This window comes from Aythya fuligula, chromosome 13 (assembly GCF_009819795.1).
Source record: "Aythya fuligula isolate bAytFul2 chromosome 13, bAytFul2.pri, whole genome shotgun sequence".
Taxonomy (NCBI): Eukaryota; Metazoa; Chordata; class Aves; order Anseriformes; family Anatidae; genus Aythya; species Aythya fuligula.
The window spans coordinates 11058849-11081788 of NC_045571.1; the positions used below are offsets into that span (position 1 = coordinate 11058849).

General features: G+C 52.0%; 2 protein-coding genes across 2 annotated transcripts; both read right to left on the minus strand.

Annotated features, from left to right (window-relative positions):
* Positions 1-4218: 4218 nt before the first annotated feature.
* Positions 4219-17527, minus strand: MORC4 (MORC family CW-type zinc finger 4). The gene is made up of 16 exons (XM_032196422.1): positions 17446-17527; positions 16947-17079; positions 15760-15977; positions 15465-15612; positions 14841-14994; positions 14545-14673; positions 12965-13084; positions 12295-12419; positions 11396-11494; positions 10906-11034; positions 9279-9353; positions 8996-9059; positions 7370-7551; positions 5287-5983; positions 4798-5081; positions 4219-4372 (listed from the first exon to the last, which is right to left on the minus strand). The coding sequence occupies exons 1-16, from the start codon at positions 17525-17527 to the stop codon at positions 4219-4221; spliced, it is 2793 nt and encodes a 930-aa protein (XP_032052313.1).
* A 244-nt stretch (positions 17528-17771) lies between these two features.
* Positions 17772-22873, minus strand: RBM41 (RNA binding motif protein 41). The gene is made up of 7 exons (XM_032196256.1): positions 22813-22873; positions 22585-22701; positions 22295-22487; positions 20692-20896; positions 19295-19668; positions 18699-18846; positions 17772-18371 (listed from the first exon to the last, which is right to left on the minus strand). The coding sequence occupies exons 1-7, from the start codon at positions 22818-22820 to the stop codon at positions 18214-18216; spliced, it is 1203 nt and encodes a 400-aa protein (XP_032052147.1). The 5' UTR covers positions 22821-22873; the 3' UTR covers positions 17772-18213.
* Positions 22874-22940: the final 67 nt, after the last annotated feature.

The following is a 22940-nucleotide window of genomic DNA, read 5'->3' on the forward strand; positions in this document are numbered from 1 at the left end:
TGTCCCCATGCTCAGGATACACCGGGCCATTTGAGGCCTGCAGTCCAGGGGCGCCCCTATTTTGGCAGCTGCTAACCTGTAGGTTACTTCTAGGTAACTTCTGTAGGTACCTTCGAGGTCTGTACCTCGAAGACACCCAGCCCGAGAGGCAGCCAAGCCCCTCCAGGCTCTCAGTGTGACCCTGAAGTCATCCCAGAAGAACAGGAACCAAGGAGGCTTCACCAGCCCCAGGGCCGCCTCCTGCCTCTGCCCAGGACTTCGAAGGAAGGGTGTGCTTCAGAGCAGCTTTTCCCACAGCGGGGAACTAATCTTTCCTTGAGCAGGTGCCTTTTTTCACAGAACCTGCAATATCCTCTCTATTTCTGGGATGTCCAGCTTGCTAAAAAAGGCTAAAACCAGGACAAAACCCACGTCACAGAACAGCATGACTACCCTGAACTCGTTTCCCTAGAAAACCTCTAAGTTTCTCCAGGTCATCAGAGCAAAGTCCCACAACACCAGCTACACCTGGCAGACACTCCCAAGATTGCCACAACGGATGTATTGTTACCCAAATTTTCAGCCCTTTTCCTTTTAAAGGGTGGGTGGAAGCAAGAAGAGAGCTCTTCCAAGCCTCTGAGACACCCAAGAGGTCTGCAGGCGTCACAGAGCCGAGGCCACCACTGGCTCCACAACCTCGATGCCCCCATGCCCTTTGAGCTGCTCCAGGGAGGCTGCACTGGGATGACCACGCTGCCCTTTGCCTTTCAATTTTCCCCTGGCTGCAGCAGAGGCCAGGGGACAGCCGTCAGCGTGCGGGGGAGAGATCAATTAATCTCTGATCAGCCCTACCTTTCCGGCCATGGCTCATTTCCTCATTGGCCTCCTGCTCTTCCCAACCCACCTCGCTGCCACGGTGGTGCCAGGCCGCGAGGCTGCTCTCTCCATCTCCCTGCCGGCACCTGGGGCAGGGGGCACCGATAAGAGGCAGGAATAAGGTGGCAGGAATAATCAACTCCTCCTTTGCAAGGCAAGGACAGCGGGCACCGCAGGGCTGGGGACTGTCCCCTTGTTGCATTCCCAGACTTACAATGTCCCTAAGTTGTAAGTCTGCAGCTGCAAACAGCTGTTGCTGCACAGAGCACAGGCAGGTGCAGCTAATTCCCCCAGCTCAGGGACTCCTGGCTAAGAAAAAGTCTGACAAGGGGAATAATCGCACCCTCAGGCACTCCAACGGCAGCTCCGCCACGTTGGAAGAGACGAGTTTATCCTCGGCTGTCCCTGAGCTACCCATTCCCATGGGAAATCTTTGTAAAACAGAGGGAAGCTGCCCACGAAACGCAGCGCTGAGCCTCCCAGCTCACGGGTTGGGTGGAGCAGGGCACCCGCACACCTCTCAGGACAGGCTGGGTTCCTCCAGAGCCTCGCCAGGGCTGTCTGCTGCAGCTCCAAGGCTCCAAGAGACACGGCATGGTACTGCCAGGGAGGACCTGGAGCGCTTCAGGAAGAGGAAGCTTTGCCAAGTGGTCTTATCTTTTGAGATGCTTCATTGACCTCCTCACCTGCAGTAAGGATTTATCTTCACCACACAACTTAATTCCCCCAAACCATTACGGCAATGCAAGCTGTTGGCACGGGCGCTACGCTGCGTGCTGTCGGAGATGCAGGAGGGAAGTGCCAAGTTTCAAAATCAGGTACTTTGATATCAGCTTATCTAAGGGAAAATAAACAGCTGCACTGTTTGCCAAGTTGCATCCATTTCGGAAACGCTCCCTCGCGCAACCATGTTCTGCGTGATTTCTTTCCTCCGAGGAAAACAAAGCAGCTCGAGAAATGTCAGGGACCCACGTATCACCGTGGAGAGCCTGTATTTTGCCTTGCTGGTAATGCGAGACGCAGAGGTGAGAGTACGAAACCCGCTAACTGCTCACAGGCTGTTAAACATCTCTGTAGGCGCACGGATCTCTGCCGATCGATGCTTGCATCAAAGCTGCCCTTTCCTCACCACCTCCTCATTCAGAAAAGCTCGTTCCTGTTGCTAACGCCCAAGCGCCTTATTTCTGTATGTCATGCGAGTACGGGCTGCGTTCCCTGGGCGGCAGGAATTAAACAGGAGCAGCTCTGAGCTGTGCAGGCTCTGCCACGGCTCCCACCACGGCAGCAGCCAAGGTGCTGGAGACAGGGTACAGGCGCACACGGCACGACAAACATCGGGGATGTCTGTAAAAAATCTCCTAAAGAAATAAGGTCAAGTACTATTAGGGATAAACTTCAGATCCCAGAGCTAGCTATAATGGGATGGAATAAAAAAGATGCAAAGAGCAGCAGCAACCAAGATTACTAGCTAACACATGTGGAGATCAAGCCGAAAGGAGGTGTAGACATTTCCCGCTTTAGCAGCAGCTTTGGAGAAGAAAATAAAGCTCCGTCTCTTCCCCTTCCCACGGCAGATGATTCAAAGGATGACTCGCTTATGGTATAAAACTTCCCAGCACGGCCAGAAGCATGACAGCTCCCCACGATCTCTCTGGCTATGCAAAACTGCACTTCATGCAACTGTAAAATTAATGCAAGCGTCCCAAACGCTGTGAAAGGAACCTTCAATTCACTGTGATATCCCAGTGGAGATTTGATCTCCTCAACAGCTCTATTGAAAATGAAATGCCACGGGGGTGTTATCCTGTGGTTTGAGGACCAGCTGGCAAGATGTCAAAACAAAAAAGAAAAAAAAGCAAACATAAATGGAGATAAGAAACGCTGCCTTCAAACCATGAATGGAGGGAGATAAGGGAGCTACCTTCAAACTCAAGTGTTACCACCTGCAGTACTGACCTGAAAACCCAGCAGACAGCTCAATCTGAAAATGTCAAGAGAGCTCATAGACACAGATCTGAGATCTGGAAACATGAGCTAGACACAGAGCAGGACTCAAACAGAAGGACGGGAGATCAAAAATTGTAGACAGCGGCACAATACCTACAGACTGTAGGGGAAAAAAAGCATTTGTGTTGATAACATCCTGCCTGCCTGCACCAGCAACAGTGAAAGTTGTGCAGTGCTGCATGCAAGCCCAGCCACAGGGGAAAAGGAGGCTGCAAAGTCCTCAGCACGCAGGATGAGGCACGCTGTGTGCACACAGCCGGGTTGCTCAACTCCCGACTCTCAGGCAACACAAACACCTGACTGGTGACACCACCTGAGCAGTTTCTGTCATGTGGCCTCACGCCTTCGCAGGACAAATGAAGTGCTTAAGTCGTGTCAGAAGAGCCACAGTGTGCTGGCCACACACACACATGCCCTGCCCTCCAGGCCCACCAGGAGAATGTGCCCGAGAAGGATGTGTCCCTTCAGCAAGAACTGACTGCGGGAATTTGAGAGGGGTTCTCCTCAGCTCCTTTAAGCCAGGCATTTTGTACCTGCAGGAAACCACATTGGATTTGGGAAGCTTGTGAGCTGGAGATAAATACAGGTTTAAGCAATATTGACAGACTACCACTTGCCCTTGCCCTTATTTGCTGCCTCTGAAGCCTGCTGGAGGCAGGACGGGCAGCTACAGCATCCTTTGGTCCGTGTGGCCCTTCTCCTGCATCATACCTGGCTGCTCCCAAAACCGACGTCTGCCCCATGTTCTCTGAGTTCCCTGAGCCAAAAGGGTGGTCGTGCTGCTGGCTAAAAAAGAGCCAAGCAGGCCTGAAAAGGAAGTTTAAAGGAGAAGCTCCCCCACAGGACAGCTACTGCTGAAAGAAGCTGCCTCAGCCACGCTAGCCCGGAGCCTCGCAGCTCTGACTGCACGCCCCAGCGTCACCATGCCACCAACTGTTCCCATAGCTACACGCAGAGATAAATTTAGCTCAAGGAACCTTGTGTTGCTACATTATTTAACAAACAAACAGATGCACTCCGGAGGAAAAAGGCAGGCAGGGACCCAGTTTAGCTGCTGCGTGGGCCGATCAAGACCACGGACTCAAGGCCGAGTGCAAGGGCTCAGATCCTCGCCGTCACACTGCCCCCGGCCGTGTCCGAGCCGTGCCTGTGCCATCCCCAGGGCTCACACCACCTCCAGGCTCCCAGCCCCCAGGGAAACCCAGCCTCCAGCAACAGGGAGCAGAAAGCAGGGCCTGTCAGAGCAGGGGAGGGCACGGAAGAGAGCCTCCTGCCCCACAGAATGACCACCGAGAGCAGGAGTGAAGAACCCAGGGGTTTATTGATGTACAGAAGGCCCAGCGGCAGCGGAGATGACTACTGCTGCGTGCGGTTTGCCTCCAGTACGTTCTGCAGGATCTCATCCACCTGATCGGACTCAAAGTCAATATCCTGAAGCTCCACGAGGGGAACGATGAGCGAGAGAAGCCAGCTGACGTTCACACGCAGCTTCTTCAGTTTCTCCATGAGGCTGCGGGCAAAAGAAAAGCCAAGAGAGAAGTCAGACACCTCCCATCAGGCACAGCTGCCGCCTCCCCTGCTAGGAGTACCACGTGCACTGGGGTTTCCAGCTCCATCCCATAATGATCTCCATTACAGACCCAACAGTGTGCGAGGGATCCAGCAACAATGTGCCACAGTGCAGCACTGACACTGCACGGACAAAGCACTCTTCTGTAAGGCATCTTTGAAGCCTCATCAAATGATCTGGATTCACCTGCTGATTCCACCCCCTCACGCCAGCAGGATCCTCAGCTCTGACCCCGTTACCTGCACAGCCTGACAGGTAGCAGGGCAGCAGTGTCCCATGGAAATGGCAGCCCACGGTTACTCCTGCCCTGTCCCCCCACGTTAGGGATGATGGGGACTGCCAAACGGCCAGCCCGCTGTTCTCACCTCTTCACGTCGTCTTCTTCTGGGCCCCTGCAGGAAACCTGTGCCTCCCTGAGCGCCTCTAACTGCGTCTTTGTATCCTTGAGTCTCTCCATCAGTTCTGCCTTCTCCTCTGTGGACCTCGCCAGCTTTGCTTTCAGCTCCTGCAGCTCAGCTTGGCAGTAACCCGTGTGTTTTTCACTCCAGTACAAGCCTTCCACCTTCTGAGGTCTGAGCGTCGCCAGTTCCTGTTGGCTTTCCAATAATTCTGTTTTCAGGCAACACTTCTCACGCTCAATTTCCTCCACCTGAAATGTGAAATGCACAGGAATGGTATCAACCAGCAAGATAAAATGAGTTTTGCCAGGCCTGAAGGAAGAGTTAAGAGTCAGCAGACCAAGGAAAAAGCCCAGTGCATTCTTTTTGCAGCCGTCCTGTCTCCTTATTCCTCCCTGACCCACCTTCTCTGACACCCTCCCAGCCAGCAGGGATACACAGCTGCATATTCGCTACCTTGCACCGAAGCAAATCCCTCTCTACAGAAATGTTCTTCAGTTCCACAGAGATGTTCTCTGCTTCTCTTCTCACATCCTCCTGCTCTGTCATGCCCTCCTGCTCCTGTTTGTTGAGGACCTGCAGTTCTTTTCCTCCTCTGTCTCCATCACCGAGGTCTGGGGCTTTCTCCACCTTTAATTTGTGAAGTCTCTGCTGCCATCCAAAGGGGCAGAGCTGAATGGGAGCTTCACCACCTGTAGCAGCCTTCAAAACACTGACAACTGGCAAAAAAGGTTTATTTTCCATGTCCTTTGAGCTCCTGCACGCATTTACACAAACACTCACGTCTGCAGACCATCTTTTTGGTTTCAATTTTGGCATTTGCTCTTTCTGCCCGCCTTGGATCACACCAGTCTTCTGATCTTCTTCTGAGCCACTGGGCAATGCCTCAAGGCAGCATCGCTCCCAGCGTGGCACACTGTCAGCAAGGCTGGTGCCCGGCTGCTCTTCAAGCACACGAGTGTGCGAGCTGCCACCTACATTCAGATCCTCCTGTTTTCTACACAAAAAGTTTTCCCCGTCTTGGTAAGGTAACACAAAGCTCTTTGGAAGAGAGAAATAGCAGGGGCTAGGAGATTCCAGGACTGGGGGTGAAACCACCACTATGTTCTCAGCCTTCTCCGGTATTTCTTCTTTTTTGGTCAACTTGGGCTTGCTGGAAAACAAAAAATGGGGGTGAGAGCAGGCAGGAGCCTCTCCCATTCGTAGCACAGCTGACCTCAGTAGCTGCTGCACCTGTAGCAAATGAGCAAGCTCTGACTGTGGGGATCAATCCTCCTCCTGGCCAGGTGTTTGCTGCCCAGTACGAGGCATCGCTGCTCAGGACAACTCGTGCTGTCTTTCACACCACTCTGCTCCTCACACTCCCTCTCTCCCTTACAACTAGTAGCTACCATGCCCATTTCATGCAGGGGACACATCGGGCCTACAGAGCTGAAAAGATGAAAGATTCTGGCTCCCTTCTACCCAACCCCACTGCCTGTCCCCCGTCTGAGACAGCAGTGGGGCTGAACTGTGGTCCCTGGAAAAAACAACTCAGAAATGTGCTAAATGTCCCATCTGAAATTAAGTTTGCCAAATGCATTTCATTTCACACGCCAGGCAGGTCTGTTCCCAGCGGGCTGCCACTCTAAGTTTCTTCAGCTAAAAAATCATTTGGAGCATGTCTGGTCACAAACCCAACCAGATCTTGCACCTGTCGGAGCCCCGGATGCCTGACCTGTTTGTAACAACCAAACTGAGGAAGGGAAAGGCCCTGCCCTGATGCAGCCCAGAGGCCGTACAGGGGAGACGTGGAAGGGCTGCCCCTCGGCCAGGCTGCCACCTGGGGCAGAGACAGGCTGGCAGTGCCACCGTGTGGGAGAAAGCCCACATTGCTCCCTCCTGAAATGCACAGTTTCAGCACTTGCAGGCAGAATTACAAACAGCAGAGGAGGGGGTAAGGAAGATAATTCGAAAATATACAAATAAATACATTATATCTCAAAAAAAGACTTTAAGACAATGTGAGACTTAGAAAAATTATTCTCCCCAGAAACCTGCATTCGTACTGGAAGCCACGTGGTCTTCAGCTTCCCTTGGATGGAATGCCCTCTGTACAGAGCAACTCCTAGAGCTGAATTCTCCAGCTCTGGCAGTGGAAAGGCAGCCACATCAGCTGCCATTCAGACTGACCATGGCGCTGGAGAACTGTCAACACGGAAATTCATTTAAGTCCAAGGGGTGTGAAGGTGTTAACACCGACAAGGACAGGCCGTTGGCTGAGCTGAAACTTGGAGGATTTAAAACCATTAATTTGATCCTCCCTCAGTTCCTCCCTGCTCACCTTCTCCGTCAGGACACAGGAGCATGAATTAGAGTTTGAGCCCTGCAAGCCACTCTCCCAGTCAGGGAGACAGATCCACTGGCTCTGACCAGCACACGACTTCCAACAAACTGCACCTCACCGAGAGCTTCCACGCTGACCTCAGAATGGATCCCAACACATGGGCAGAAGAAAGAACGCGGGTGGGGCAGAAGCATGCACCCTATGACCACTTACCCTGCTGTTAAGCAGCTGTCTTGCTCCTGAGGTCCATCTCCTCCCTGGACTGCAGTCATCTTTTTGAGAGGAAGGGAAAAGGCACCAGTCCCAGGAGCGTACTTTTCCTCAGGCTCCAGCTTCCCAGGGCAGGTGTAACTGCTGGTTTTAGCAGGCAATGACACGGACGCAGGGGGTGACACCTGGGGAAGAAATGAACTTTGAGAAGTGTAAACCAACAGCCCTCAGTACATCAGCTGCGCTGGGGGAAACCAAAGCTTAGCCAAGAGGAAAGACGCGCAGCACGACAACCAAGCCCCTTCTGAGCAGGTTCCACCAGACAGGCACTAGAATCAGCACACCCCAGCAACAGTGATCCTTGGGGCTCAACCAGGAAGGCTCAGTTTCCAGTCCCTCTAATATCCATTTGGCAACGAGGGGCCGGTCTCGTTCCCAACAGACACCACTCCAAGGAGCTGCCAGCTGCGACCCGGCCTCCTTGCAGTTATCTGACTCATGACAAATCTGTGCAGTCACTGTCCACAAAGTAAAATGCTCCCTTGCCACCCCACCACCCTGTACCACGGAAGCACAGGCGGTGTTTCAGGCTGCAGAAGTGCTTCTCCTTGATTTGGGAACAGCGTGTCAGCTCCTCTGTGCTTTGACAAAGCGCCTGCTGCTGTGCAGTGAGAGCCTTCATGCTTCTTACAGACAAACATGCAGCAGACACGCTGCCTCTACATCCATGCGCCTGGAGTAACATGAAATGACCGTGTCGTGGAGGAAATGTGAGCAAAGCAGAGAAAGAAGAACGTGATGCTGCAAGACGGAAGAGATGACAAACCTGAGTGAGCACAGAGGTACTCCCTGAAACCCTCCAAGGCTCAAATTGGGGCAGACTCTGACAGTGACTCTCATTTGCCTACATGGTCTGCACTATGCAAGTTTATTAGAGATGGGACACAGCAGAAAAACGGTTTGTGGGAAGGAGGGTGAGAAATCCCCTGTCCTTACCAGGTTTGTCCCTTCCAATGAACTGAGAAAAAGACATGATGGCATGCGACATGAAGGTATCTTTGGGAGGAAGGCACACAGAGGGACTAGGCTGGAGCTGCAGAGCTACAGGAAGACATCTGAACGCTACAGTGAGTGCTGGGGGGGAGCTGTCCCTACAGGATGGCCAACCTGATGGCATGCTGCAGTGTCCAGAGCTGCCCGGAGAACCCATTCTGGGCAGCCGTGTCCGAAAGACAGTTCTCCTGAGAATTCAAAACATCAGAGTCTTTATGTAACCAGTTAACCTGAAAACAGGAGAGGCGGCCACACAGAACCTGTCCTGCAACCCCAGAAAAATCAGCAGGAAGCTTTCTGCTTTCTTTCTCCTCTTCTAGGCAGGAGTGACAGGACAGGGTCAGGAACTGCCTCGGTCCCTGTTCCTGTTAAGAGTCTGAAGCACTTCTGAGCTGTAGGCAGATAAAAATTAAGGTCTCGTTTTATACGATGCTCCAACATCACGTGTTGGTGTCTCTCCTGTTGGGGGAATGAGAACAACAGCGAGGCAGGGGTAAGAACCTGCCAAGCTCTAGAGCATCAAACACAAAGGCTTTCCCTGTGCTGCTTCCTGCAGCCTTCTCCCACCTGCCTCACCTGCTGTTCCACACTCTCCTCAGACAAGGATGAACTTCTCCTCTTCTTCCCTCCACTCTGCTCCCTAGAACACAGAAGGGAAAAAAGCAAGTTTCTTCTTGCTGTCATACTGAGGAGTAAAATGTTCTTTTGCCAGGAGAAGAATGGGATAAAGGAGGAACGCAGCAGACATCTCCTGCATTAGAACCATGTGCCACTGCTGCATCAGGGACACCCAATGCCTCCCTTTCCCCACTTCTTGCTCCAGGTAGCTGAGCTGCAAAGTAGAACTGGATATACTCACTGCTTCATGCATTTCAGTCTGTATCTGGGGCTGTTCTCATCACTGTGTTCCAGTTCCTCGGGCACCAAACAGCTTCTACAACAAGAGCAGTCAACCAGCCAACCATACTGAGTGTGTGAAAGAAGGGGTTGACTCCCCTCACCCACCAAAAATCTCCACTGTTTGGACAGCGAAGCAACATCGCTGATCCTTTAGGATTTCAGATAAAAGAGGATCGAGAGAATAACTGAAGAAGTTAAATGCTTCTGTGCTGAAGCACTAAATGGAAAAGAGCCTCTTGAATCACAAAATAACATAGATGAAGAGCAATAAAGTGCAGACTACGAGATGGAGCTCAGCCCACTATACAGTATGCCAGCCAGTTCTGCTTGTTTTGAGCTGACAGAGGAATGCATCATAGCCAGTGTGGGCAGCGTAGACCACTAATAGCAGCTGCTTCAAAGGAGAGAAACTGTCACAGTCACGAGCCACGTGACAGCAGTCTGCAGGAAAGCTCCCCCTGTGCCCCACTGTACACTCGCGGGGATGTCCTGAAGCACAAGGCACAAATTCTGCATACACGGATCTTCAAAACCAGTAAAAATAAATGGAAGCAGCACTTTTCTGACAGTCACAAGCAGTGCACAGATGCTTTCACTGAACTGTTAAACACATCCTTAGGTCTCCCTCCTCAGACAGTAACCCTAATTTAGAAATGATCTGTACACCTAGGCCATCCTAATTACTCCTTCCACGGTAACTTAGCTGCCTGCTCTGCTCTGCCACTACCTTGCTGTGTGATTGCTCGCTTGAACCAGGTTGTTCTGAAGGTACTCACAAATCCCACAGTCCATTTGTGTGGCTTGACAAAGAGCTGTCTGCCATCTGTAATCTATGCTGCTTCCTCTCCCAGATCACAGACTTTTAACGTATCAAGCAGCTTTAAATGGAGCCACTCCTTTATTAGCTTTCTCTGTTGAAAAGTGGCTTTATCATCTACTTTCTATGCCATAAATACTTACCCTCTCCCTCCAAAGCCAGATGATTTCCATAACAGTATTACGAAGGCTATCTTATTTATCTTTGTGGAATGCCAAATTTCAATGGATAAAGGCAGTCCAGCCATTTAAACTGGCTGCACTCCGGAATTTGCTCATCAGAGGAAAGGATTTTCCTTCAGTAAAATCTAGACAGTTGCTCTCAGTCCTCAGTCTATCAGTTCTTTCTGCTTAGCACTTTAGCTGATACCCTTAGCAAGGAGGCGAAGCTTTTTTTTTATCTTCCAATAGGTCAGCAGATCTCAACGAGAAACCATATTTTGTTATTAGCGGGGTTAACATTTGGCTGTAATTCAATCAGTACATTTAACTAAAACCCACCCACTCCTACAGAAGTGCTTTTAATTTAAATGGCCCAGCTTCCGCTGCTCAGTCTCATGTTAAATGCATCAGGAAAAAGAGATCAGATAGTGACCGCAGCAAGCATGTACTGAAACAGGTTCCTATTTTAACACTGTTTTAAGAAATATATTCACAGGTATGTGGAGGGAAAGCAGGAACTCATGCATTTGGCAAAAAACATTTGTATTTCAAAGATGTGTGACGGCATGGAGAAAAGTTACTCGGGATTCAACCTGCCAGTCCCTTACCTGTATTTGTGGAGGGGATGGAGATGACAAAACCACTGCTCTGGAAATGATGTAAGGTCAGTTCTGTCAGGGAGCCTCCTCCACTTCAGACACTCCTCACATTGTACCCATATCTGGTCTGGTCTGTCTCTGCAAGAACCAGCACTCAGCCTGAGTATCTCAAGTGCAGAAAGAACACTGGGAAAGGCTGCTCCGAACGAGCATTTACCTGATCCCAAGGCAATCCTAGCACGCCCATGGAATGGTCTGGGGCAGCCAGCACGCCTCTGCTCTCCCATGAACACCCTGCCCGTGGCGTGGTATCCCCCCAGCAACCACAGGGCCTAACTCCCCAGGCTCACATTTCAGTTCCCTATAGGAAGGAGGGGTCCAGTCACCCCCTCACAGCCTCTGTCCCTCCCGGTGGCACATCCCCATCCCATGCTGCCTGAGGAAAACGCGGCACTTTTAATGCTGGACAGGATCAGAGCAGTGGCAAGCTGGTCCTTACGCTATTACGCGAGCTGCATCCGTGCTTCCCAAGTTTATCTGTTGCATCTTTGCTTTCCAGTAGTTGTTGAGTTTCTGTCCCAGCACAGAGATCATCCGTCTGAAAGGAAGAACTCCATAAGAAGTCGGACAAATCCCACTGACACAATGGGCAGAACAACGAACAGCCAGGGCAAACACAACCCCCTTCCCCAAGATCTTGATTCAGACTTGCAATTCCATGTTTTAGGTTGACCCTACTTTGTCACCCACCCCACACTTGCCAAAAATGGACCCACCCCGCTTAGTTCTGCACAAACCTGCTTTGGCCTGTTCTGCCCCTGTCTCGCTTAAAGTTGTCAGAAGTTTAAAGTTGTCACAAGTTTAAAGTTGTCACAAGTCTCCTTCCCCAGGCGCAGCATTTCCCGAAGTGCTGCAACCCCAGGAGAGCAGGGGCTGGTGCCCAGAGGGAGGATGTCACCTCCTTCTGTTGCACCCCTTTATTGGAGGCTCCCTGAAAGCATCCAACTTTTTTTTTTTTTGGCTTTAGAGGTCTGTTCCCAGATTGGGCAGCTCTGCTAAAGTGCACATGATCACAGGCTCCACTCAACTCTATTTTGTTCCTAATAGAGTCCAACTGCAAGGCTGGACTCTTGTGGGGGAACAAGCATGGATGCCAGGCCTGAGGGAACACAGACACTGTGTCCTTTCCTCAACCCAGGGCTCTATGTTTGCACCAGGCATCCATGGCAAAATTCTCCATGATCTCTAGGCATAACAGAGAAAGTAAAAATGGTCTAATTTGGAGCTACTTCAGAATAAACAGACCTGAGAATATGTGCAGTGCTCAGAACAAAGGTCTGAAAAGCCCTCAGAAGAGCCCTCTCCAAGCAGCATCCCCGGGGCAAAGGTCTGTCTTACCGGTACTCCTTGCTCTCTTCAAAGTCCTGTTTGTTGTGCGCTGGTTTCAAGAAGTTGCATTCAATTACCCCAATCACACCCACGCCTTCTCCCTGCGTTGGGGGGTCAGAAACCAAGGGGAAGAGCTGCTTTAGCCAGTTCTGCTCACAACAAAAAAGAAAGCAGCCCTTTGAGGAGTGCAGATGCCCCAAATCCTGTGATACAAAGGTTGACGGCAACACCAGGGCCTGCGTCTTGCAGGCCAGCAGCATGTATAAGGTACAAACCCCATGCCATAAGGGTATTTTGAGCACATACTGAAGCTTTTTGTTCCAGAAAGCAAAGCACATGCTGGCTAAACTGACAGACCAGAACCTTCACGGCTAAGATGGCCATCTCCAAGGTGTGCCATAGCTCTGAGCTACTGCTGCAAGGCCACAGCTGGAACTATTGCTATTGCCACAGCAATACTAAAGAGCAGCTGGATGTTCCTAGCTGACTAAAAGCTGGACAACCGCCCTGTCCAGACACACACACACACTGATCTGATCCTAGGGACATGGCCTCTGACATCAGGTCCCTCAGTTCACCCCTGAACACTGTGCAATGTAGAGACAAGGCTGCTTTCTGCAAAGCCCCGTCCTCCCCTCTCCCATATAAAAAGGGTTAAAAGACAAGCCCAGCCACTCACCTTCTTTTGGCAGCCCACCTTCTCGTAAGGTCTGATGAGCCGGTTCTTGTGGTACATCATGATCCCATAGTGGTGTTTGTTCTTGCAGTTGAATCCAAAGGTGATCTTCACCCTTTCGCTCTGAGGGAAAACACGTTAAGGAAGAAAGAAACAACAAGCCCTAGAGGAGGAGTAGGGGAGATGCACATGAGTTCCACAGGAAGAAGCGAAGCACACCAGAGAGGCTGCAGGATGGAGCAGCCCACGCTGCATTCCTCAGCACGCCACCTCCTTTCCTTGAGAAGAAAACAGCACTCGGCCTACTAACAACCACCTCGTGCACGCAGCCAGCAATCAGATAAGAACACATAACTGACTGAAGGTGAGCTGGATCCAGCAGTACTGAGTGGAGTCACTTTGCTCCTGCCAAGTCAAAATGTGCTTCGGTTATAGCTTTAATAAAACCTCTGATAGTCATTCACATCGCCCTGATAATAGAAGAGGCAGATCTGTGCAAGGAAGCTGCCTCCGAGTATATCACAAACACGATAACTAATGACTAGTAATTTTAATTGTGATTAAAAGATAAGGCAGCAGTGTTTACAAAGCGAAACAAGCCCATTCAGTCAGGGCTGCAGAAATCTTAACAACTAATAATGACACTAAAGTCCATCAAAGGAGGAAGAGCTCACCTTCAGCAGACTACAGTTACATGAACTCTGTTCCAGACAGACTGCTCTCAGATAGGGAACTGTGGTATTAGGATTAAAATATTTAGCTATTTTATTATTTTTTTTTTGTCTAAATACATTCTAATTTGCTTATTTCTTAAAGTCGGAGTTCATGCCTTTGCAATGTTCATAGTCATCCTGTGCTTCTCAATACAATGCCACTTCATATGTGCACAGCAGACCTTAAACTCCAAATCGTAAGGAGCTGTTATTTCATGCACATTGGTTATGCAAGGACACAGCACCTTTGAAGCAAGTATCTAAGTACTTGCAAATAAATTCTTCATATTTGATCAATATTTTTGTATTAATGTAAGCACAGAAATTCAGGACCCCAAACCACCAGTTAAGCACATGGGAGGAAGGGGGGTAAAAGATGCTCAGACGTAATTCAAAACAAAGTGAAAAGAAAAAAAATATATGCAAAGTTCTTTCTGGGAGAGATTTGAAGGGAAAATTTTTCTCTGCACTTGGCTTTGACTTGGGGATAACAAATAGTCTGTGCTCTGTGGGCTCTGTTCTCCAAAAGCACATCAACCTTTTAGAAGGTATTTTCAAAGCAAAACTGACCAGGCAGGAAAAGCCTCAAGCCCTTCCCCGTGTCATCCTGCCCTACCACAGGACGTTACCTTTGGGGTATGGCAGGAACTGGCTGACATGCAGCCTGACCCCTCAGCCCTGTTAGCCACTGCTCCAGTGGAAGCAGCTTTGAAAGCTTCCTTCTAAGCTTCACATCAGGACTTGGCTTCTCAAAGGTGACCAGGAGATGGGAAGAAGAAAATAATTCAGCCTCCCTATTCATTTAACTCTTGAGTTCCTCTCTGCACTAGACAAGGCCTGAGCCATGCCAAAAGGTGTCAGGAAGGATACAGAGAATCTCGGCTTGTATAAATCGTGTTCGGTGTTCGCCAAGCTTTTGGTGATCAGCTGAGTGTTCACCTTCTTCTGTCGCAGGACGATCTGCACACAAGGCTTCAGGTACAAGACACTGCAGTACGCCTAGGAGAAGGGACGGCACAACGGGACAGGAAGCAGAGGTCTAGTCTCGTGTAATCTTTTCCAGATGAACCCAAAATCTAGTTTGGATTTCGTGTTTTTTGCAATTCACGTGCATGGCAGGCTCAGGGAAAGGCCACTCTGCTCCCTTCCAGCCCTCATCAACTTACCCGTAGCGAGTACTCCATCTCCGGGGCAGCACACTCTTGAACCTTCTCCCGACAGCGCAGCCCTGTTCTCCTTGGAATCTGTGCAAGGAAGTCAGCTAACCGAATATCGTGCTTATCTGTATCAAAATCCAGCTCTGGCTTCCCATCTTTATTTCTGAAAAACACCAGACGCAAAAATAAGGACAATCTCCTCCAGTCATCAGCTCCCCAGTCTGCTCTTCCGCATCAGGGTCCCGAGGGAATCTCCTGAGGAGCTGATAAACCAGCCTATCTCACACGCCCCACGGATCTCATTAGTCAATTGTTTAATTAGACGTTTCAGCACAGAACACCAAAGCAGCAGAACACTTCGGAACAGTCTCGGTACACAGATAATGAAGGTTTTCCATTGCACAGGCGTGACAGACAACTAGACCCATCTCTAACTCACAGCAGGGCATCCCAAGCACTCAGTCATCCCAACGGAGGAGGGGGAAACCCCTGCAGCTGTTCCTCCAGCACCCAGACTGGATAAAAGCAGCCCGAGACCACCCAGGCCAAGAACTGTCCAGAAGCTGCCTCTGCTATCAGTTCCTTCCCATGCTTGGGGGCACTGCTGCCTCCCTGGGCACCCCGGCCCCGTACCTGTGGATGTTCCAGATGAGGACACGGGTGCCCTTTTTGCCTGGGATGTCATCGAACTGTGCCAGCAGCTCCTCCTGAGTGTTGAACAGGGTATGCTCCAGGATGGCCTTCAGGCTGAGCACAGAGTCTTCAGTAACAATTATTTTCTCTAGAAGCCACACGGTCAAGGAGAACAGAGCTGCCCGCTCCACTTATCTCCCTTTTGCCCCAGGGGGACAAAAAATAAAATAAAAAATCAGCTACCCCGTGCCCCTTTGGATGATAGTAGCAGCTCAGCCACTGGGAGGAAGGATACTGTTCTGTTGGCTGAATGGCACCAGCGGGACGATGACTTCCTCAGCCTGTACACCTTCCAGGTAGGTCTGGGAAAAGAGCCCCACGCTGAGGGCCCCTCCGTTCTTGGTGAACACAATGGCATCCTTCCCCAGCCGCATGGAGCCAGACTGGAAGCCATTGCCATTCGATCCACAGGTTGGGACATCTCTCTTCTCAGTCTTCTCCGTGAAACCGAAGCTGAAAGCATAGGAAGGAGCGGACTGTTATTGTGTGGATCTGCCACATCTCAACCTAGACCACTACGTTTGCCCCAGAGCAGCTTTTAAAGCTTTGCTTCCTCCCCCCGCCTTCTTACTATCACCAGCTTTCTGCTCTCTTACCACAGACGAAAGATTTTGCAAGGAGCTTCCATCTGCTATTGCTGTATCTCATTCAGGTTTCCTGAAGCTTTCTGTCACCCTCCCCCACCTCGATTCACAGGCAAGTACAGAAAAAATTACCAAGCCCAGGGCATTTCTTTCCTCCTTCCCACACAATACAGGGCGGGAAGGGGACATGGCCTTATTTTTTTGTTTGTTTTTATTTCCTGAAACCCATTTGCTTTTCTGAAGAGCTGTGGACTTTGCGTGTGCTGCATTTCAAGAACCGTTAGTTTCTCTGCTTTGCTCCCTCACGTTTTGTTTATATTAAATCAAGTTGTCGGAGAAAAAAAGAACCAGGTCCTAACCCCTACGCTTCCAGCCCTGAAATGACCGTGCTTTACGAGCAAGCTAGGAAAGGAGCAACTCGTGAAGGAAAATCAAAGCCAGGCCATTTTGTAGCAGCAGCAATTCTGGGACAGGAGACAACCATGGTTGGTGTGAGGATCACCCCCCATCAGGACACAGCCCTGTCCACACGGGCACATCTGACAAGCACAGGAGAGGAAGGAGATGCTGCAGATGCAGATGACACCTGGAACAGGGAAGCGGGGCTGACAGAAGAGCAAGAAAGGAGACCTCAGGTGCAGGCTGGGCACCTGCCAGCAACACAGCAGCCTCTTAAAAACATGAAAGAGGCAGTTACGGGAAAAAACAGGTTTCTGCTGTCCTGTGGCTGACTTCAGAACACTCATTCTGTCAGTTTTTTCTCACCCCAAGTAGCACCTCATGTCCTCTCTGCTTGTGCACATTATACTGGGTGTGAGGAGGACTTGTAGCTCGTTACCTGAGCATGTGGCGGAGCTTGTGAGGAGTCATTCCTGCCCCGTTATCCGTGAAAGTTAAACAAAGGTGACCCTTGAGCTTCACAACATCAATGCAGAGGAGCTTAGCTGTCCCACCGGGCTCTGAGGCGCTGTCTGGGGAAGGAAGAACCACGGGCAGCAGGCTGGAAGCAGCGGGTTCGTTGCCCTTCCTCCCTCCCCAACCCTGCCTGCCTCCGGTCAATTCCATCGAGTCAGTTTCTGACCCCATCTCCCCCAAACACCAGGGCCACGGGGCAGCACAGCAGCTCGCCCTGCTGCTGCCAGGGGACATCTCCTCCAGCCCTGAGACCGAGCAGCTCCAGAGCCACAGGGCAGGAGCACAGGGGGGACACTGCGACACCTGCGGGCGGCTGGGCTCCAACAGATGTACCCCCACCGCAGGGATACAGGGGGTGGGCGACACAAAACGAGCCCAAAAGTCACGGCTGGCAGGCACCGGGCTCCTCTCCCGGTGCTTACCGAGCAGCTCGGCCACGGCGCTGAAGGGCCCCGTGCGGCTGGAGCCGCAGCCCCTCGGCTGGCAGCGGGCGGGGGCGGCCATGGCGCCGCTCCCTCACCGCCCGCCACAAGATGGCAGCCCCCGCGCGGCGCTGCCGTACGGCAAGATGGCGGCTCCCAAACGGGCGGGCGGCTCCCAGCGTTAAGTCCCTCCTCCTAACGGTAGGGCGACATGGCGGCGCCCAGCGCCGTACAACAACATGGCGGCGGCCAGCGCGGAGCCACAGCTGAGGCAGCACGGGGCAGGGGAACGTTCATCTCCCCTTGTAAATGAGCACTCCGAATAATACCTTATAAATGCATTTATTTACATGGCTTCCCCTCCCCTTCCTTGCCACAAAAGGCAGAACACAGATGTAGAATGGGAGGAATAAGCCCGCACAGCCCAAGTGTGTACGGACGGTGACAGGGTTGTACGCAGGAGGCCCCACACAGCCCGTGCCTTCACGCAGATCCTCGTGTGCCACCAGGGCAGAGGCACGCTGTGCTGCCCCAGCACCATTCCGAGAGGCCACGTCCAGCCCCAACACCCCAAGCCATCCCTGCTGGCTGGGGCTGGGACAGAGCTGCTCCTCCCCTCCAGAATCCTAAATCCCCAGCTCTCTCCCTTCCCCACTCTGGGATTTACGGACGGCCACATTATCTCCCAACAGTCCTTCGCTGTCCCAGTTATCACCAAGAAGCTCCCACGGTCCATGCAAGTCTACCAGGTTCCCGCCCCTCCATCCCTTACTTGGCAGGGGGGGTCTCTCCAGCAGAGGGGCAGGGGGCGGCAGCATCTGGCTCTGTCAGCTGCCCCTTGCTTTTCCCAAATTCAATCACAAGCGGCTTCCCCTGCAAGACGTACCCATTCACCAACAGCATCGCATCCTGGGCCGACTGAATATCTGCAAGAAAAGAGCAAAATGGGCTGAGATGACACAGCAGGTTCTGACACAGACACCCACAATGCTCACACATCGTCAGTCTGCACCGTGACCCCATGCAGTTCTGGGGTCCTCCAGCTGAATAACTGCAGCAGCAAAATGTATCCCCTCTGTTTTGATGAATCCTTCCCCAGTCCAGAGCAAAGACTATGACATGATACGAAGGAAAGGGAGCAAAGTCCCCTCCTGCTTCATGGAGAGAGGAGTTTGCGCCAGTCGAGGGCCCTGTGGGAAGATGCGGCACCTTCAGGAGTCAGGGAAGAACTGAGGCAGGAGGCAGCGACTCACCGGGGAAGGTGATAAAAGCCTGACCCCGCATCCGGCCGCTCAGCAGGCGGAACTGGATCAGTGGGCTGTTCTCCTTCTGGAACCGAGCAAACAACGACACTAGGTCCTTCATCGTCACCCGAGGGCCCAGGTTCTTCAAATACAGCACCTGTAACACAGAGGCAGGGTCAGCTGGCCTGTGCCATGCCAACAGATGCTTTTTAACCCATCCCCAGTCTGTACACCTCAGACATATGAATTTGCAGCCACTCTGCCATCCCGTATTTATAAACCATCTGCCATATTCATAAAACGACACAAGCACCAGCTAGCAGTTAAGCAGAGTTTAAATAAAGTCACTGCCAGTCTCCGAAGGGCTCAGAGAGGGAGGGGACATTTTGTCTAGGGACACGCCAGAGCCAGGAGGGGCTAGGGGCTGCAGCACAGCTGTTTGCCAGCTGTGTAACCTCCCACTAGAGCCACCCCTTGGCAGGCAGGATCAAGCAAGCACCCTCCAGGCAGCAGCCATGCAGTAGCAGAGGAGTTTTTGTTTGCAGAAGCAGCATTAAGACATGCTGGCTGGGAAGGCGAATAACTCATGGCTCATCTCCAAATACCTTGTTGGGCTCTCCAGGATGGTAGGAAGCAAACCTGGGTATGTTTCGGAGTTCTTCCTCTGACAGACGGTTCTTGCGAATCTCCTCCTCCGGGAGGAACTCCACAGGCTCTTTTATAGTCACAGGTCTTGGAGGGGACTGATGGGGCTTTGTTGCAGGAAGGCTGGGACTTTTTTCCTGGTCTGTCTGCTCTTCCTGGTCTGTCAGCGATGACTCCTCCACCACTGGATGCCGTGGGGCTGGGGAAGGGAGCAAGCATGGGTCGCTCTTGGTTGGCTGGACTTCTTCAGGTAGCTGCTTGTTCAGCAGCTCTTGGTAAACACTGTCCAGGTGAACCATGGGGTCCTTTTCATCTGTTATCCTCCGAGTGTCATCTAATCCGCAACAGAGAAACATAGCAGTGTGACTACCCCCATCACCTGTAAAACGCAGACTGCAAAAGAGACACGGACAGGACCCCAAAACAGGAAAAAACACGTTCCGAACCAGCCTCCATGCAGGTTAATTAAATAGGAAGGGCAGCCCTAGCAGGCAGCAGGTGCTGGTGTCTCAGCTTAGGACAAACCTACAGACAGGAGCAGAACCATCACTGGTGCTGTGTGCAGTGCTCGTTTCTCCCAGAGCTGACCCCAGCAGCTTATCTGCAGCCACACTCCAGCACATTCTCGTGATTCCTTCACCACACCCTCGCTCCTCCTGCATGCACGGCCAGGATGTGCCATGCTACCTTTCTGCACTGATACTTGGAATATAAATATTTGGTTTCTAGGGACAACATCACGTTAAACTCCCGGGTTTAAAGAAAGTCCATCCCACAGACTTAGTGCATGGAAATGAGGGGGACATCTCCCAGCCTACCAGCCTCAGCTCTGCTGCCTCTCAGTTTTGCTAACTTCCACAACACTGACACCAAAGCAGGGAGAAGGGGACAGAGAATGCTGGGTCAGCTGTACCTTATAGACCGAACACTGACCAAAGTGGTGTTTCAGGAGATAGGAGAAGTTGTTTTAGGAGTTCCTCCTCATCTCGTTTGTTATTTGATATTGTCTTAAAAACAAATCCCAGCAGGTTCATGCCTGTACATTTCTCCAGCTAAAGCAGACTGGAGCAGCTTTTACCAACTCTAAACAACACCAGACTCTCCATCCAGAAAGCCAGAAGAAACCTCTGGCTCGGGGACTACACCGTTGAGGTGAGAAGTGTCATGCAATGGTCAGGGCACTGGGAACCAACTGCTGGTCTCCATTTCCACCTCTGCTACTGGCCATACCCCCACCCACACAGTGCCAAAACAGAACACCTTCAGGGACAGAAAGCCAGACAGAAATGTGTCAGACCCCCACATATCCATCTCTCCCTGCTGCAGCAGAGACAGGAACAGCCACAGGCACACAGACCTTGGTGGTAGAGTGCCCGGAGGAAGGAGTGGCGGTCCGTGCCCTGAAAGAGGGCGTTCTCGATCTCCATCTCCCTCCGGCTCAACTGCTTGCTGCCAGCAAACCTCTGGGGCAGCGCGAGGATGCGCTGACGCTCTTCCATCTTCTCCTGGATGGCATGGAGCCGGTCCTGTGTGGCCTCCGGGGCCGCTCCCAGCCCAGAGCCCTGGAAGACAGGCACAGCTTTGCTCAGGCACCAGACTTGCACTGCCAGAGCCCAGTGACATACCCCAAAGCCTGGAGGGGCATTTCTACCCCCATATCCATCTCTATCAGAATCCCAAGGATACATTTTTCTGAGGCTGTAGCTGGATTTTCTTTTCTCAAATTCAGTTCAAGAATCAGTGGCAGATGCTTCCGTTTAAGGTAAGAAATCAGGCTTTTCCCTCGCACTGCTCACAGCCTAAAAGACCTTCCCATGGGTACCTCTCCCTCTTTGCCTGGGCCAGTACCTGCCCTACTTCCATTCACCATTTCACGGCTTCTTTGGGGCGCAAAAGGCTATTTATATGGAGCAGCAATTCTGGGAAATCATTTGTAGCACTTTGTTTTTAAAAAAAGCTGCAATTTAGCAGCTGAAAATAACAGAAGCCTACACTTGATACCTTGCTGAGAGCTCCACAGGCAATCTGGAGTCCTCTGTCTCAGCTGATTCCTCCTTGGTGGAATCTTTTCACTCGGGGCCTCCACATACAAAGTTGCACATCTCTACTGGACTTGAGCTCTCTACATTTTCTTCTCCTCTCACGAGCTGTAGAGAACGTACTCTAATGTCACTGGATCGTGCTGTTGGAGTACTGTTTGCCATTCTATTCTTTATTTCTAAACACCCCAGAACCAATTTTATACCAAATACAACAAACTTGTAGCATTGGTATTTATTTTCACTCTTAAATTACCCAGGTTTAAATGCAGGCTCCACCATGGCTGGGTTTGCATTTCAACACCACAGCAAGAAATGGCTTCAGCTGAAGAGAGGCAAACCCACGATTACTGCAGGCAGCTTCCTGCTGCACACAGCTACTGATCAGGAGGAGGAGGAGATGGGTGGAAGCCAAGGATCAGCCTGCTTTGCACCTTTTCTTTTACCAAATTAAGAGCAAAACACTCCAGTACACCTGGCAGAATGACCCCAAAAGCACATTGTCTCTGGAATGTGAAAGAGGCAAAGGCAGGGGAAGGAGGCGACCTGCTTTGGTCCAGCCTTTACATCCTCTTTCAGGCACACGAACAGCTGAAATGATTTGCTCAAGGCCATCAGAGTGGCCTGTGACAGGCACGCAGCCAGCTCTTGCTGTGGTGCAAAGAACCAACCCTTCTTTCCACCACAGCTTCTAGCACAGAGCCTTTAACCACAGACAACAGGCCAGAAAAAACGTGTGATGGTGGTGGCTACAGGTGAGAGATGCAGGGAGCGGCCGAAGGACTTACAAAGAACCTGAGCTTTCTACATGGGCGTAGAAAAGGGTTTTTTATGGGGTCAGCGAGGCGTGGCCACGTTTGGACGGAGCAGAGCTCTTCCAGCCTGGATGATTCTGTGATTCTGTGTCTGAGCGTGCCTCACCTTCCCCGCCGAAGCCCGGTTCTTCCAGAGCAGGATCTCCGTGTCCGACAGCCCCAGCTCGCGGAGCGCCGCCGTCTCCCGGTCGCTCTCCTGCAACGCCTGGAACTGCGACAGGGTCAAGGCTCCCGCAGCCTCCTCCCCAAAAGGCTTGTAGAAAGCAGCGGGGGCGAAGCATCGCCGCTTCGACTTGCACCTGCAACCCCAAGAGGCAGAAGCGCCTTAGGGACCCCAATGAGGCGACCCCGCTGCTCTGCCCAACCCCAGGACCCCCTGCCCGGGTGGGGACTCACTGCTCGATGGAGGCGGAGGTGTCCAGCTGCTGCTGCAGCAGGCTCTTCAGCTGCCTCTCGCCTTCCGTCTCCAAGTCCTCCAGGAGCACCTCATCGCTGCCCAGGCTGCTGTTGACCCTGTGGAGCAGAGGCAGCGCTCAGGGGACACCCGCACAGCGCCAGGGATCCCAAAACGCTGCCCCCCCCCCCCCCTCCAGGACCCGCTGTCGCCCTGCCCGGCCCGCTCACCTCCTCATGGCCGCGGCTCTCGCGTCCCGCCCGGGACTACAACTCCCGGCAGCCCCCGCGAGCGGCCGTGGCGGCCGGCGGAGGGCGGGCCCGCGCGGGGGTTGCTGGGAATCGTAGTGCGGGAGGGC

What these genes read in the sequence shown, in the direction of transcription:
- RBM41 (XM_032196256.1), bottom strand. An exon ending in CCGGGCACTCTACCACCAAG is followed by an intron (nt 19,669 to 20,691) that starts GTCTGTGTGCCT and finishes GTTGCGGATTAG; the next exon opens with ATGACACTCGGAGGATAACA. An exon ending in GGCTTTTATCACCTTCCCCG is followed by an intron (nt 18,372 to 18,698) that starts GTGAGTCGCTGC and finishes CTTTTCTTGCAG; the next exon opens with ATATTCAGTCGGCCCAGGAT.
- MORC4 (XM_032196422.1), bottom strand. Translation starts at nt 17,527, where the DNA reads ATGGCCGCCCCCGCCCGCTGCCAGCCGAGGGGCTGCGGCTCCAGCCGC. An exon ending in AGATGGAGTACTCGCTACGG is followed by an intron (nt 14,674 to 14,840) that starts GTAAGTTGATGA and finishes CCCTTCTCCTAG; the next exon opens with GCGTACTGCAGTGTCTTGTA. An exon ending in GACAGCTGCTTAACAGCAGG is followed by an intron (nt 5,984 to 7,369) that starts GTAAGTGGTCAT and finishes TTTGTTTTCCAG; the next exon opens with CAAGCCCAAGTTGACCAAAA.